This window comes from Cladosporium halotolerans, assembly GCF_011745625.1.
Source record: "Cladosporium halotolerans strain TM138-S3 chromosome Unknown Sca11, whole genome shotgun sequence".
Taxonomy (NCBI): Eukaryota; Fungi; Ascomycota; class Dothideomycetes; order Cladosporiales; family Cladosporiaceae; genus Cladosporium; species Cladosporium halotolerans.
Genome location: NW_027191462.1, coordinates 152,870 through 167,516, shown reverse-complemented (window position 1 = coordinate 167,516; position 14,647 = coordinate 152,870). Strand labels below are relative to the sequence as shown.

General features: G+C 58.9%; 3 protein-coding genes across 3 annotated transcripts; all 3 read left to right on the top strand.

Moving 5' to 3' along the window:
* The first annotated feature begins 143 nt into the window (after positions 1–143).
* Positions 144–1,074, top strand: WHR41_04280 (uncharacterized protein). The gene is made up of 2 exons (XM_069372886.1): positions 144–522; positions 578–1,074. Exons 1-2 carry the CDS (start codon positions 417–419, stop codon positions 988–990), a joined length of 519 nt encoding a protein of 172 aa, XP_069230190.1. The 5' UTR covers positions 144–416; the 3' UTR covers positions 991–1,074.
* A 6,015-nt stretch (positions 1,075–7,089) lies between these two features.
* On the top strand, positions 7,090–8,888 carry WHR41_04279 (uncharacterized protein; the record flags this gene model as incomplete). The annotated part of the gene is made up of 3 exons (XM_069372885.1): positions 7,090–7,397; positions 7,487–7,830; positions 7,888–8,888. The coding sequence occupies 3 exons, from the start codon at positions 7,090–7,092 to the stop codon at positions 8,886–8,888; spliced, it is 1,653 nt and encodes a 550-aa protein (XP_069230312.1).
* Positions 8,889–10,218: 1,330 nt separating this feature from the next.
* WHR41_04278 (uncharacterized protein) lies at positions 10,219–13,925 on the top strand. Its single transcript, XM_069372884.1, has 4 exons — positions 10,219–10,517; positions 10,651–10,743; positions 10,837–10,955; positions 11,038–13,925. Exons 1-4 carry the CDS (start codon positions 10,454–10,456, stop codon positions 12,241–12,243), a joined length of 1,482 nt encoding a protein of 493 aa, XP_069230313.1. The 5' UTR covers positions 10,219–10,453; the 3' UTR covers positions 12,244–13,925.
* The last annotated feature ends 722 nt before the right edge of the window (positions 13,926–14,647 follow it).

The window sequence follows — 14,647 nt, the reverse complement described above, 5'->3', positions numbered from 1 at the left end:
CGGGCTGCGCAGTGGCGGCGATGGCTGCGGTCGGAAGGTGGTGGAAGACGCATTGATGACGGGCCAAAGGCCGAGCGCGCGGCGAGACGCTCAGGCGACACCTCATCCTCCGCCTGCGCGACTGACCGATTGACTGCCCTGCCTGTGACCCTTACTATTACTCAGCTCCACGACTGCCCCAGCGCTACAAAACGCCACTCATCGCCCTCCCACCCTCCTCTCCTCCTCCACACAACCCCCAGCTGCTGCCGCTCTCCAACCGCTTCATTTGCCGCCGACTTCGCTGCCAGCCCACCCGTCTTATCTCTCCGCTGCTCGTCCGTCGCCGACCACATCCGCGGCACTATCGTCATACACCCAGTCGCCGCACCACAACCGTTACCGCACCCTCTACGACCACACTCCAATCCGCCATCATGCGCTCCAACAGCATCTCCAGCGTCAACTCCGCCTCCTCTCGCGCCTCGTCCGCGGAGCCTGAGGAGACCATGCAGATCTTCGTCAAGAACCTGTCAGGCGACAGTAAGTTACCATCCACAGACTCACTTAGCGAACCCACGATTAACACCGCATCCAGCCTTCCCCATAACCATTCCTCAATCAACCACCGTCTCAAATTTGCACTCACTCCTCGCTCTCCGCACCAATCTTCCGTCCTCCTCCCTCCGCCTCGTGCACGCCGGCAAGCACCTGACCGACCCTTCCGCGCCGCTCACATCGCACGCCATCACGCGCGAGTCGACAATCCACCTGGCGCTGCCCATCCGCGGCGGCGCGCCCAAGAAGATCCGCTGCAACTTCAAGGACTGCCGCGACGCGGCGCAGCGCATCGTCGGCGACTGCGGCTTCTGCCAGGGCCACTTCTGCGGCAAGCACCGCATGCTCGAGTCGCACAGCTGCCCCGGGCTCGAGGACTGCAAGCAGCAGGACAAGGAGCGGAATAAGGAGAAGCTCGAGAGCGAGAGGACGGTTGCCATCAAGGGCATTTGAGCGGGGCCGGAGGCATTGTCGTTTTGTGAACCGAAGTTGAGCGATTTCCCTGTTTCTGCTGTTGTTGGCCTGTCTGTTTTTTTTTTTTTGCGCAGGTGCTTTGGGCTTGGTTTGTCTATGAACACGCGGTGTCAATCGGCCTGCCCTTACATTCCACGGCGCGATGTCGTTCGCCCGTGGTTGGTCTGTTTCTCTTTTCTCCTTATCCCCGACGGTCCCTTTATCCAGCGAAGGCGTCATGACTTTCTTCACTGCTACGATTCGGTAGATCCAGCTACCTAATACAACATCTCGAATACGGACCCTGCTATTTCGAATGCAGGGTGTTGAATATTGACAATTCGTTCAGCAACTCTACCGTACTTCTCGAATCGCTCTCTTACTCTGATATCGCATGCTCTTTTCTAATGTGGTCTGTGTCCAGTGCCGCCGCAGCGTCAGTCCTTTACACTACAAGAGCACTTGCTGACACCGAAACGACAGACCGCATTCAGCAATCGCTTTCCCCAAGTTCCCAAGCCATACTGCAGTATTTCGTCGCTGGGACCAATCATGTCGGAAGTAGGTGGCTTTCAGCCCTTTCAACTAGTAATCCTAGGGCAATCCCAAGCTCAAACCATCGAACTTGACTCCCCAAGATCAATAATCTACCCGAGGGGCCTGCATGTTGCCATCTTGCAGCCATCTCTCTCGTGTTCCTACGTCTCGGACACTCCACAGGTACTGCCCTCCTCTAGAGTTCTCGAATCACGTTTCTCCTTCCAGAATTCTCGGATTTCTCCCCGAGTCGATCGATTCAAGGTACGATCCTGCCCTAGGCTCTCCCAGCTACCTTGATCTCAGCCCTTAAGATTACATATCTACTGGCATCGCACGATACGTGTACGCCCCAGGACACGGCAGCGCAATGCAGACGAAGCTCACCTCACAAGATCAAAATCGTGGCGCGCTCGGAAGAAGTGAAGATGATTTACATGGCTCTGCGACGACAACAGCGATGTTGAACATGCCATGTCTATGCCCGAGACGTCATTTGGCACTGAGAGAAGGACGTGCTCACTACGCAAGATGCCATTCCCTCCACTGTCAGCCCCCGGCGATGCTATCAACCGTCATCCCATCACTTATGGGCATTTTGGGATTTGGTGACCCTTTGCTCTCTGACGAAGGGTTTATGCGAAGAGCTCCACTGTCAGCTCTCGATATCTTCATGGATGATGTGACGAAAGGTATGTAGTACACTCTCTTCTCTGGATCTATGATAAGATGATCTCGATGCGAAGAGCTTGCATGGTACGAACCGTTGCAATTCACGATCGACATCTTCCCAGATATCTCGATGAAGTCTTGTTCTACCATCTCCACTAGCACTTTGAGATCTTGTATTAAGTCTGAGAGCGCCTGATTGCGACAGAATCTCGATTCAATGATCGGTGCATCTCAGAGCATAGTATGGTCATACCTTCTCCTATATTCCGATTAAATGCGACTCCCTCAGAGAGTATGTATGCTACTGAACATCCAGACCTCACTGAAGCAGACATCCGTCTGCCATCAATCACAAGTCAACTCCACGCGGCCGCCTCGCTCCGGCCATACTTCACTTAACCCGCGCTTTCTCTCACGTGCGCGCTCCTGCCTAAGGCCCCTTCTTGACGCCACTTCACTTTCACATGTCCGCGCCTGAAATCAAGTGACGAACAGATTCTTCATATGACCTTTTGACTCACCCACAGACTCTTCTCACGACATACTATTCCAGTCATATCTGAGCAGTGACTATCGTCAACAGCACGAGCAACATCAGCAGCTCCAGCGACAACAACAGCAACAGCAACGGCAGCAATAAGGTAGCAACACCAGCAACATGGCCTCGCCCTCGGCCACCAGCCTCGCGGCGCGCAAAGCGCCAGTCGCAGACGTACGTCTACCCTTACCTTCTCATCAACATTCTTTCCAAGTAGCGATCCATATACTAACAACCCCCCAGCACCCCTCCCCCGCCACGCCCTCCCCACCACGCACGCGCGCCTCCTCCCTGCCCGCCCCACGCCGCGACTCCCAGCACCAACCTTCAACCGACCCCCTCAAACTCACCTCCGACACCCCGCCGACGTCCTCCGACGCCGCTCGCCTCCCGCCACAAACCCGCAAAAAGAAGCCCGAGCCCGCCAGCGCCGCCCCAGCCTCCTCGCAGCAAAGCGAAGAACCCCTCGAAGAACCCCTCGAAGAAGAAGAAGTCGAAGAAGAAGAAGAATCCGAAGAAGAAGACCCCCTCGCCCCCCTCCTCGCCCCGACGCCCACGCACCCTCACCGCGCCCCCAACCCCCGCGCCCACGACCCGTACTTCGGCATCCGCCTCGCGGACGCAGCGCTCATCCTGCTCGCCTACGCTCTCCCCACCGAAGCCTCCGAGCTCGCGCAGTACGCCGTCGACCTGCTCGGGGCGCGCTTCTGGCGCGCCTGGGTGCGGCGGCAGGCGGCGTTTCCGGTCGAGAGCATCGTGCACGCGCTGCCGTGGAGCGTGTTCGTGCTGCAGGAGGTGTGCATGCACGTGGGGCGGTTCGACGAGGCGGGCGCGGATGTGCTGCGGGAGTTGGTGTGGGAGTGGCAGGAGGGGAGGGACGTTGTGCCGGGGAATAGGGCTGTGGGGGCGTGTGATTTTGGGAATCGGGGGAAGTATTGAGGGGGAGGGTGCGATGGAGGGGATTGGAAGGCACTGTTTGGATGGAGAGGTTGTTTGGAGGGGACTGAGTTGGGGTGGAGGACGTTTGCTGGTCGCTGGTCTGTTGGATGGGTTGGCCGATCGATGGACGGCCGGACGCTGATGGTCCGAAAGGCGGCGCAGCGCAGTGCAGCAACGCAGGACAAAATCGGAACTCACCTTAGCATCGATTGATTGATCGACCGAGGGCTTTTCCCCCTCGCAAAGCGCGCTTTCCATCGAGAACAACGGTAGCTTTTAACCACTAAGGTAGCTGAATGCAAGAAAAGCGCGCTACCGCGTTCCAGAGTATCGTTGCCTTTCCGCTCTCTTTTCTAGCCCATAAGACACCTCGCGCGGCGCGGCGTGAACAACGGATGCTACCTCACCAGCGCCTTGCCCCAGCACCTTACCTAGCGCCCCTCACATATTCCAGGACCTCACCTTGGAAAACTTACATCCGGGAAAGCAAAAGCATCGATTGGCAAGGGAACACGAACCCGCTTCCTCCAACGTCGTCCTGCGCGGCACGTGATGCCTGTGTCTCCATGCATCACGCACCGTTCATGAATCAGCTTCCCGTGCCAACACCGCAGCCGCCTACTCGTGCGAGCGAGCAATGCAAGTAAGCAGAGCAAACACCGCCCAGCCCCGGCGGCCGCGCACATGCCTTCGATGTTGTCCGGCGCGGAAGCTGTGGAACGCGTGCTAAATCTCTCGGCGTGGAGATGGCGAGGTGGAGGTGAGGTGGAAGTAGTGGCAGCCTCAGGGTCGGATTTTCTTGGGGTTAGTGCCTTACCTTACCTGACCTACCTTGGCTGAGGTAGCACGAGTCATAGCTTCCAGACCTTCTTGCTGTTCCCGCCCTTCTTTTTTTGTTTTGCTTGGGCTTCGAAGGAGCGCATGCGCCACAGACGTAGACGTAGACGTATGCGTGGTCGGGCTAGTCGTCGGGCTTTGATGGCAGGGCAGCTGGTCAGGCGTGACAGGTGGGTGTGCCGACGAATAGCCAGACCGTGATACTAGCCCTACTCTGCGGTGGAGTCGACCTGACTTTGCAGGCCTGCGGCCATGTCGATCGTTTTATTGTGTTGCCTATCCAGGGTGCCGGGGGGATATCGCCAAGAGGGGAGGAGAGGCGCGGGCGAAGGCGGGAGTTCTTGGGTGTTGTTTCGAATGAGGCGTCGTCGGGCGCAGATTGGGTTCGAGGCGCCGACGGATTCCGTGCAGGTCGGAGTCTAATCGCTGCCCGTTGCTTCCGCATCGAGACATATGGCGGATTATTTTGTTTTGACCGCGCTGGCTCTCGGGCGGACAGGCGCCGACGACGCACTGATCGCCGCTGGCCCCGCCGTTTCTCCTGGGGAACGATAACGCTCCACGGGGTTGGCGTGGGATGGCGGTGCCACCTAGTTTCATCACCACTTGCGGAGTGGCCTGGCCTGGCCGGCTTGCCAGACGTCAGTGCGTGCTACATACCGTACCCGGTGTGCGCCCGCCGGGCTGGAACGCACAACGTGTGTGTGATGCGATGTGAGACGAGATCCGGCGGCGCCGCCGTCTGCACGCGCATCTCCGCACCTGCAGCGGCGTATCTGATCTGCCCTGCCGTTTCACCTCATATCACAGTCGTGTTTATCGAGAGGCGCAGCAGCCTCAACGACACACGGCGATGACGACAGCCGGCGCCTCCATGTCAGGGCAGGGCCAGGGCAGGCAAGGGTGGGAAGCTTCTTCGTGCGCCTCTTCCTCCTCCCTATCTCTCAAGCACTTCGGGGCGGAGAGTCAAGCGCAGATCACCCGCATTGGCAGGCCCTTGGCGACCCCGATACCAAGAGCGCGCGCGCGCACCACGACGTCGCCTGTCCCACCCACGCTGGCCCTCGTCAAAGCCCGCAGCGGCGCCTGGTGGCCGGTCAGACATGGCGACGTTGCAGCGTGCTTGCTCGGCCAAAGTCCGCGCGCGCGTGCGTGCGTGCGCGCGTGCGTGTCTGGGTTGGATCGGCGCCCGGGGTGTGTATTTCACATGCAGCAGCCTGCCTGCGCGCTCCTATCCAGCCCGGCGGAATAATGCATGTGTAAGGTATGCGTGCGCGCGCCTTGAGATTGAGTGCACGCCTTCGCCGTAGGCCGCGGCAGATACGCAGAAGTCTAATCTAATCTTTCCTCAGCGCCCCGGCAGCCAGCGCTCCCGGCAGGTCGGGCAGCCACCCGCAGTAAGCATAATCATCCTTTCCCCCCCCTTTCCAATCCTCCCGCGCTGCTGCGGCGGCATTGGCATTGGCACTGCACAGGCACACTGGCACACTGGCACCCTGTGGATTGCCCACGCCCACGCACACTATAGCATGCCAGCTGCCAGCACTCCATCGCCCGTCGCCCAGCGCCCAGCGTTTCGCCCAGTTGCGAGTCGTCGTGGCAGCAGCTCCGCGCCGCACCGGCGACCCGCAGCACAGCGTGGCGCTGGCGGACGGCGGGCAGCAAACCCTCTTGGCTGAATCACCGCAGAGCTGTCTTGCTTGCGCAGAGATAAGGAATAAGGGCAAGCGCTGCACATCGCCTTGGCGCGCCTGGCGGGCTCCACCACCGACCTCACCACCTGCGCCCCGGGCCCAGCGCGTGGTCCGTGGTTCCCCTAACGCCTATCCTGCCTGTCGTCGCTGCGGCGGAATGCTGAGCAAATGCTGAGCAGCTGGATGTGCATGACTGCGCGCGCCTCTCTTTGTCCGCCCGCCAGCGCTGCGCATGCGCTGCGTCGAAGCTCCACGCTCCACGCTCGGCGACCCACCCGCGCGCCGGCCGTCGTCGTCGTGCGGCCGCGCGGGCGCAGCAGAGGTGGTGTGCGCGTGCGTGCGTGCGTGCGCCGCAGCCCGCCTCGCAGCCGCATCGCTGAGCCAGTGTGAAACAGATGGCAGCTTGTGCGGGCGCCGTTGCGTGCGGTGGAATTACATCGCGCACGATGACTCGTGGCGGGCCCGGCTGTTGGACGCTGAACGCTTGGCCCCGCCGGCGGGGCAGGTGTGGCATCGAATGTGCTCGCCGGCGGAGTCTTGGGAGGCTGCGTGGTGCGCGCAGGAGAGGCAGGCGCGATCTCCTTGTCCGCCGCCGCCCGCTCTCCATGGGGAGGGGAGGACCCGCATCGTCGTCGTCCGTCGGCTTGGGTGCTCGAGGCAAATCGTAGATATAGTCCCATCTCGCCCCTCCATCCCGCCCGGCCCTCCCTTGTGTTGACCACTCTCTGCTCCGCCTGCCTACGCGTGTTCGACACGACATCCTCTGCCCTACCGTCGTCCTGACTCTGCGGTCTCGTCACTGCCTCCCTCCCTTCGCCCAGGCCTCGCCGTCCAACGGTCCGCCAACCTTCTCCTACTACCACCACCGTCGTCGCCATCACCATGGCTCCATCGCCCAAGGAGCCCGCCGAGCCCAGCGTCACCTTCGACTCTCGATTCGCTTCAGAGAAGACCTCCTTCGATCTCTCGCGTGCTCCCAGCAAGCTCGACCTCTCCCGCTCCCCCAGCCATGACCGCGGCGTCAAGTATGACGACGACAAGGTCGCTCCTGACGACAATGCCGAGCCGCCGCCTCTCGAGGCCATGCGGTCGTTGTCCATGGCCTCGGAGAGCAACGTCTTCCCCGTCGGCGAGCCCAATTGGCCCAAGAATCCGCGAGCCTACCTCTGCCTGTTCGGTGGCTTCTTGCTGTGAGTGTTCCAACGTCTCAGTCGACGATCAATCGATCGATGCAACCCGTCTCGTCTTGCATGAGCCTCAGCTGACAACAATACTGTAGTATGTTCAACAGCTGGGGCATAGTCAATGCGTACGGCACGTACGCTTCCTATTACATGCAGCACCTCCTGCCAGGACAAGACATCCTCCTCTTCAACCTGGTCGGCTCAACGCAATCTTTCACCGTGCTCGCCTTGTCCGCCGTCGTCGGTCGCTTCCTCGACGCAGGGTACCACAGGACTCTTGTCATCACCGGGTCTGTGCTGGTCACACTCGGCTCTTTCTTGATCAGCGTCTCTGCCGGCGGCGGCGGCTACGGTGAGGGCAACTACGGCCTTATCTGGTTCACCCAGGGTTTGCTCTCTGGCCTCGGCATGGCTTGCTTCTTCGTTACCAGCTCTCAAGGTATGTCGTCCCGATCGTGTAGCAAGAAAAGTATCGTCCTGACTGATCGAATTCTAGTCGTCGCAACGTGGTTCAGGAAAAAGAAGGGCTTCGCCATCGGCATCGTCGCTTCCGGCGCCAGCATTGCAGGCCTCCTCTACCCCATGATGCTCAAGTTCCTCATCCCGAAAGTCGGCTTCAACAATGCCCAGCGGTACACCTCCACCCTCACCGCAGTCACCTGCATCTTCGCCATCCTCATCGCCCGCCCCAACCCGGAGCACCTCTTCCGCAAGCCCCAGTCCTGGGCCAAAGTTGACGTCTGGGTCGATACGCACGCCTTCCGCAACCGCTCCTTCTGCTGGCTCTGCGCCGCCATCTCCTTCCTCTTCTTCGGCTTCTACGCCGTCTTCTTCAACCTCGAAGAGTGGGCCGCGGAGACGGGCATCGGCTACAAAGACGACCCCCGCGGCGGGCCGCTCGAGACCGCCGCAACCCAAGACAACGCCATGCGCGCCTTCTGGCTCCTCAGCATCATGAACGCCACCTCCACGCTCGGCCGCCTCTCCTCCGCCTACCTCTGCGACCACTTCGGCGCCCTCAACGTCCACTGCTTCGTCACCCTCGTCGCCTCCCTCCTCACCCTCATCCTCTGGACCCTCGCCGACACCGTCACCGCCGCGCTGGCCTTCGTCGTCGTCTTCGGCGTCTTCTCCGGCGCCGTCATCGGCCTGCCCCCGGCCTCGGTCGCGCACATCCTCGGCCCGGACCCCGCCGCCCAGGCCAAGCTCGGCCAGTGGACCGGCATGATGTACACGTGCGCCGCGGCGCCGGCCCTCACGGGGCCCGTCATCGCCGGCCACCTGATCACGGAGTTCCTGAACGACTTCAGGACGGTCCAGCTGTGGGCGGGCGCCTGCATGTTCCTGTCCGCCTGCTGCATGGGCGCCGCGATCTACTCGAAGCACGCCGCGCGCGCGGACGAGTGGTTCGAGGAGAAGAGGAGGCGGCTGTCTTCCGTGACGAGTCTGGGGAAGAGGAGGGGGAGCGGGGCGGTCAGTCAGAGGGAGGTTGTTTGAGCGCTTTTCTTTTCTCTTTTTTTCCTTCCGGTCCTTTGGTGGCTTTTGGTTTTTTGGAGTCTAGACAGCGGGATTTGCAATGGCGTTTCGGACGGGTCGGCCGGTCTGTCTGTCTGTCTGTCGAGCCGGATGGCTTTTTCGAGCCCGACATGAGGGACGAGATTGGGGGGAAAAGAGAAGCGCGACACGGGCTCAACGCCCTGCGCCGCTACGCATCGAGCGTGTTTGATTCTTTTTCTTTTCCGGGGCGGGGTTTTCTCTTTGCTGCTGCTGGTGGAAGCTCGATCGGTTTCCCTTGATTTTTGGATTTTTTTTTTGCTCTTCTTCCGAAAAAGACGCATATCCTTGGGAATGATGAGATAGGGATGAATGAAAAGTCCACGAAGATTGGAAAGCTGCTTGGTCCGTGAGAGTCCGTCTGTCAGTCAGCTGGTGAATTGGGTAGGATTCGATGCCGTGTTTGAATATGTCCTTTGAACGGGCGAGAGGTTCTCGGTTCCTGGCAGGATGGGAGCCATTTTCGGGAAAGTCCCTTGAGGGCGTGTCGGGGTCATCAGCGTTGGATGATTATAGGTAGCCGGGAGAGAGTTGGTGCCATGTTTGGAAGAGTCCTTGGCTGAGAGGAGTCCTCAGCGCGTAAGATAGGTGACTGGTGAAGATGGAGTCGGCGGGCTCCGAGCCAGGTATTCAAATATCCATGCTGAGCGGTTAGACTATTTCGCGACATCGTCCGGTCCTTTCTCGTCGATTCGCCGAAGCGCGGTATAGTCGACATCTCATTTTGATATCTTTCGAAGAAAGCTCAAGGGCACACAAAAGCCATAAATTAAACAATGACGAACGAGCAACGACCCCTCTTATATGCGCCAGGCGAGGTACAAGGGTGCATGTACTGTACGGGGAGGGTACATCGAAGCGAAGCAGGGCGCCGAGGTTGGCAAATTGAACGATGTCTTGGGCTTTTCTTCGCTTCCTGTCGGCCGATTCGACGGGCAACGGAACGATTGCGGAAGAGAGCAAGAGGGCCGCAAGCGTTCCTTTGCCGCTGCGAAAGCCGCCGTCGTGGATGTCTAGACAGACGGCTCTTCTGTGTTAAGGATCTCTACTGTAAAGCGCGTGGATCTCGCGCACTTCAAGATCGCGTGGCAGTCTGAAGTCAAGTCACGCGAAGCGAGGCGGGCATGCATGCGTGCATGCAGGCGAAACGGCCGGCTGCGTCATCCTGCGATCGCGGGCTGCGTTTCCCCGAAGCCGGGGCTGCTGCTGGCTGGCTGGTGGACCTGCCTATGATGGGCGTGTGAGCTGGTAGTCGTCGGACATACAGCTCTCCGGACCGGGACCTCGAAATAACACGCTTTTGCTTCGGAGCTCTGCTTTTGGTCTTTCGGCCTGCTTGCCATCTAATTGTCTAATACACTTTCACGATCACGGGTACGGCGGTGAATGCCGCGTTCAACCACTTGTCCTTCCCTTCGCGTGGCATGGTTGAGCGACCCGAACTGCGTATTTCTGGATAAGCTAGCTGAGCTTTTCCTGGCCGGCGCTCTGGAGCGAATAATAAGAGAATGAGCGCGGAGGAGGCCGAGGAGGCTTCTCGCGCGCTTGAGAGCGAGCAGGCGTTTTGGGACGGTAGGTGGCTTTTCCGGTGCGGTTGTAGAGTTTTGGGTTGGATTGCGGGGCTTTTGAAGAGGAGGATCTAGTTGGATACTGTATGGAGGGGAGACAAGATACGAGCAATGCTGACTGGTGATCTTTTGATCAGAACTCGACACGATCGTAACGCCGGAATTCGAGACGTCCGAGGACATCGACGACGTGCTGCGCGCGTTCCTCGAACTCGCTACGAACCACAAAGGTACGGACTACTTTTCCTCACTCGCTGCTGAACCAATCGAATTCAACAAGAGATGTCAATTTCAGGGCTGACCAGACGCTTTTGTGACAAAAGACGAATACCTGCTTTCGGAGTACGATTTCGCGCGCTACGTATACAAGTTGCTGGACTCGAAACTTTTCGCTACGAATAGGGAATATGTCCGCAGGCAAATATTGTACTGTTTGTTGCAGGTATGGTACACTTAAAGGAGGCTGGCGAGCGAGCTGGACACTACTGGGAGGAGCTGGAAGAAATGCTGATCGAAAGGACCAGGATGACGATGTGGACACGCTGCATCTTGCAGCCGCGATCTTTCTGTTCGATGGGCGAGGCAATGAGTCTGCTTTTGAGATGATGCAAGACGAAGGAGCGTTTGCGAGACTGGTGGAACTCATCAGCGATCGAAGAGACGATGCTGTGGGACTGTACCGCATGCTACTGGAACTGCTGTTTGAGATGGCGAGGATACAGAAGCTCACGCGGGAAGACATGGTGGTGGTGGACGACACTTTCATCCTGTACTTGTTCCAGATGATTGAGCAACTCTCCGATGACGCTGACGACCCCTACCACTACCCGATCATTCGCGTCTTGCTCGTGCTCAACGAGCAGTACATGTGTCTGGCCAACGCTCCCACATCACCTGACACCGAAAAGCCGCTTACCAACCGCATACTCAAGATTCTGTCCATGCATGGCCCGTCCTACCGCACGTTCGGCGAGAATCTGATTCTACTTCTCAATCGCGAGTCCTCACTAGGCCCGCAGTTGCTCATATTGAAGCTACTCTACCTACTCTTCACCACGCCCGCCACTTACGAATACTTCTACACCAACGACCTACACGTCCTAGTCGACGTGATAATACGCAACTTGCTCGACCTCGACCCTGGCAGCGGCGACCTAGGTAAGACCGCCGACGGCGCCGAACGAGATGGCCAGCGCGCCCTGCGCCACACTTACCTGCGGGTGCTGTGCCCCCTGCTCAAGAATACACAACTCGGCCGCGAAGGCAACAATTACAAGCGTAACGAGGTGCGCCGCCTGCTCTACCTGCTTGTGCACCGCTCCGGTGCGCACTTCGCCCCTGTCGACGAAACTGTCATCCGCCTTGTAATCCGCTGCAAGCAGGTCGAATGGATCCGCGAGGAGGGCGATGAGAAGGACCGCGAGATTGAGCAGAAACTGCAGCAGGTTGCGCCCGACGAGAGCGCGGTTGCGAAGAAGTTGCTCGGCATGTCGATCGATGACGGTGGCGAGAGTAGCCTGAGCGTCGATGAGGTCTCGGCGAAGGTGGTGGCGAAGGAGAAACCTACCGTCCCTGCTCCCCGACGCAGGAAGAACAAGGCCAAGGAGTCTAATGGCGCGCATGCCGCTGGTGGCGAGCTGAAGGTGCCTCCGGCGCGTGCGCAGGTGGTGGACAGTCCGGATGAGGGAGGGAGGAGTCCGTTTGCGGACGATATGGCCGAAGAGGTGTGAACGAATGCGCCCTGATGGGTAAGCATGCTTGTCTGGCGCGCATCATCACGACGGCTGAAAAGGGCCAACCCTGCTGTTTGCGCTGCATCTTCGCGGCTAAACGGACCCACACGCACTGCTTGCACGGGTTTTGACAGCTGCCACCGCGAGCCATTTCTGTTGCTCTCAAGGGAAGAGAGGAAAGAATGCTCACAAGTCGCCACAAGTCTCGACGGCCCTTGCTGCTGTCCTACCTTGTGGTCATTGTCTGACCAAAGTGCGACAAGTGACTCGGTGCTCTCCTTGCGTTGTTCCGTCGCTGAGATCAGCCTCGACATTCATCTGACATTCAATCGCCCGTCGACCACCTTGCTCGGCCGCACGGTCGATCTCCCTTCGGGCGTACTACAAACAAACGTACCTTCAGGACGGGAAGCCGGGTATGTCGATTCGCTTGAACGAGCTCGCGGCCTGCCGTGACTTCCCACAGGGAGGATCTGGTCTGCAATGGCGCAAGCAGTGCAGCCGAGGTTGCTGTCGTTGCACAGTACCTGCAGCGCGCTCTGCATCGGTGCAAGGCGTAACCCTGCCCGCGCGCTGTGGCCTTGCATCATCCCACCACCGGCAATAAACGACCGTCTGTTTGCAGCACGCCACGCTCAAGACAGGTTCGCCGTATTGTCTCGCGCATACAATGTGGGAGCCATGAGCTCGTAGTCGCCCTACGATAGATTGTGGCGGCCATGATACGAGCGCCGCAGCAACAAACCAAGCCAGCCTGGCCGCACAATGACCGACGCTCTCCTTACGACAAACACCAACACAAAGGATCTGACCTACGTGTAGCGTTTGCTCTGTGTTTTCGTTTACCCTGACTTGGTAGATGCAGGCACACCGATCGGCTTCAGCGGGTGCTCGACAGAGCCGCAAGGTGGTGGGTGGCACCACGCCGGGTGACAAACTCGGCTCTCCCGCTTCGTGCAACATCTGCAGCGAACGTACAGCCCAAAGAAGAAAGCATGCTTTGACGTCGAAGCGTCCTAAGAACGAATAATAATCTAATGTATGGAAGCTTGTTGCATGTAGCCGTCTGATGACTCAAGGCTGGCGTGGATGTTACCAGAGCTCCACACTTCACTCCACCAAATGTCATGTCCGCACCCGCCTTACAATGTTTCATCAATTCAAACGACTCTCACTAAGCTACACGACGACCTGATACCCCCTCAATCAAGGCTGAATGAAAGCCCCGACCACCTCCCATGGTACCACCGTCCCGCCAGACACACGGCTCGCATGTGCGAGGCTGATACCAGTGGCGACCGTCCGAGAGGGACACTCCGCCACGGCGCACAATGGGGAGGCCCTCGACCCGCGACCCTAAGCCATCCCTTGTGGAATCCCTGAGCACATGTCAGTGCGGGCCCGGCGGACGTCAGCGCTGTCTTCCCTACCCCCCTACTGTCTTTCATCGATACGAGCTGACGGCCTGCGCGATTACACAGCCGGTGGAGATTGCAGGTTGCAGCCTTTCATGCAGGCTGCCAGACGTTGGGCCCCGTCTGCCGCTCAGAGGCGCGTCCTGCAGGTCTCGAGCTGGGTACTTGCCTGTGCGCGCCCTGCAAGGCTTGTTGACGGGTTGGAGGAGGAGGACGTGGTGGGGGTCTTCCCCGGTGGGGTCTGTACATGTATATGAACGACCGTCAGGTAACGACGCCAGCTGCCTTTTGACTCTGTCTGACCAAGCTCCTCGTTCGTTTATTGAGCTGTCCCCTCGTTCCCATCGCGAGTCATTAACCCTTCTCCCCACGATCGTTTGTGTCTGCTGTCTTGCTTCCGACAATCTTTACTGCCTTTATAGTCAACAGAAGATGAAGCTTTCCTGCCTCTTGCCCGTGGCGGCATTACTTGCTGTGGTTGCCTCGGAGCCTATTCCTGGTAAGTCGATTGGAAGGTTGTCGATCTACTCTGCTGTCTACTGACCAGGGTCTAGTCCAACGCGGTGCCCTCATTAAGAAAGATGACGACTGCGATAAGAATTCCACAAGTTCCTCCATTGCGGACCCGACGATGCCTACCCGTGGCTATGGAGGAGGGATGAGGCCGCCTTACGGTACTGGTAGCTGGGAACTGCCCATTCCTTCTGGATCTGTCACTTCCGGATCGCCAATCAGTCCTTCAAACTCGACTACTTCTTCTTCGTTGCTCACAAATACAACTGGGTCCTTCTCTAGCAACGGCACTGTTTCCAGAACATCGACTCCACTCGTCGGCTACAGCGGCCTTCCAAGGACTGGCACGAAATCAACATCTTCCACTGAGGGCTCGCCAGTCACTCAGTCGAGATCTACCAGCACGGTCTCGGTCACTCAGACCCTTACTTTCACCAATTCGAGCTCTCCGTCGGGTTCAATTTCCCCTGCCA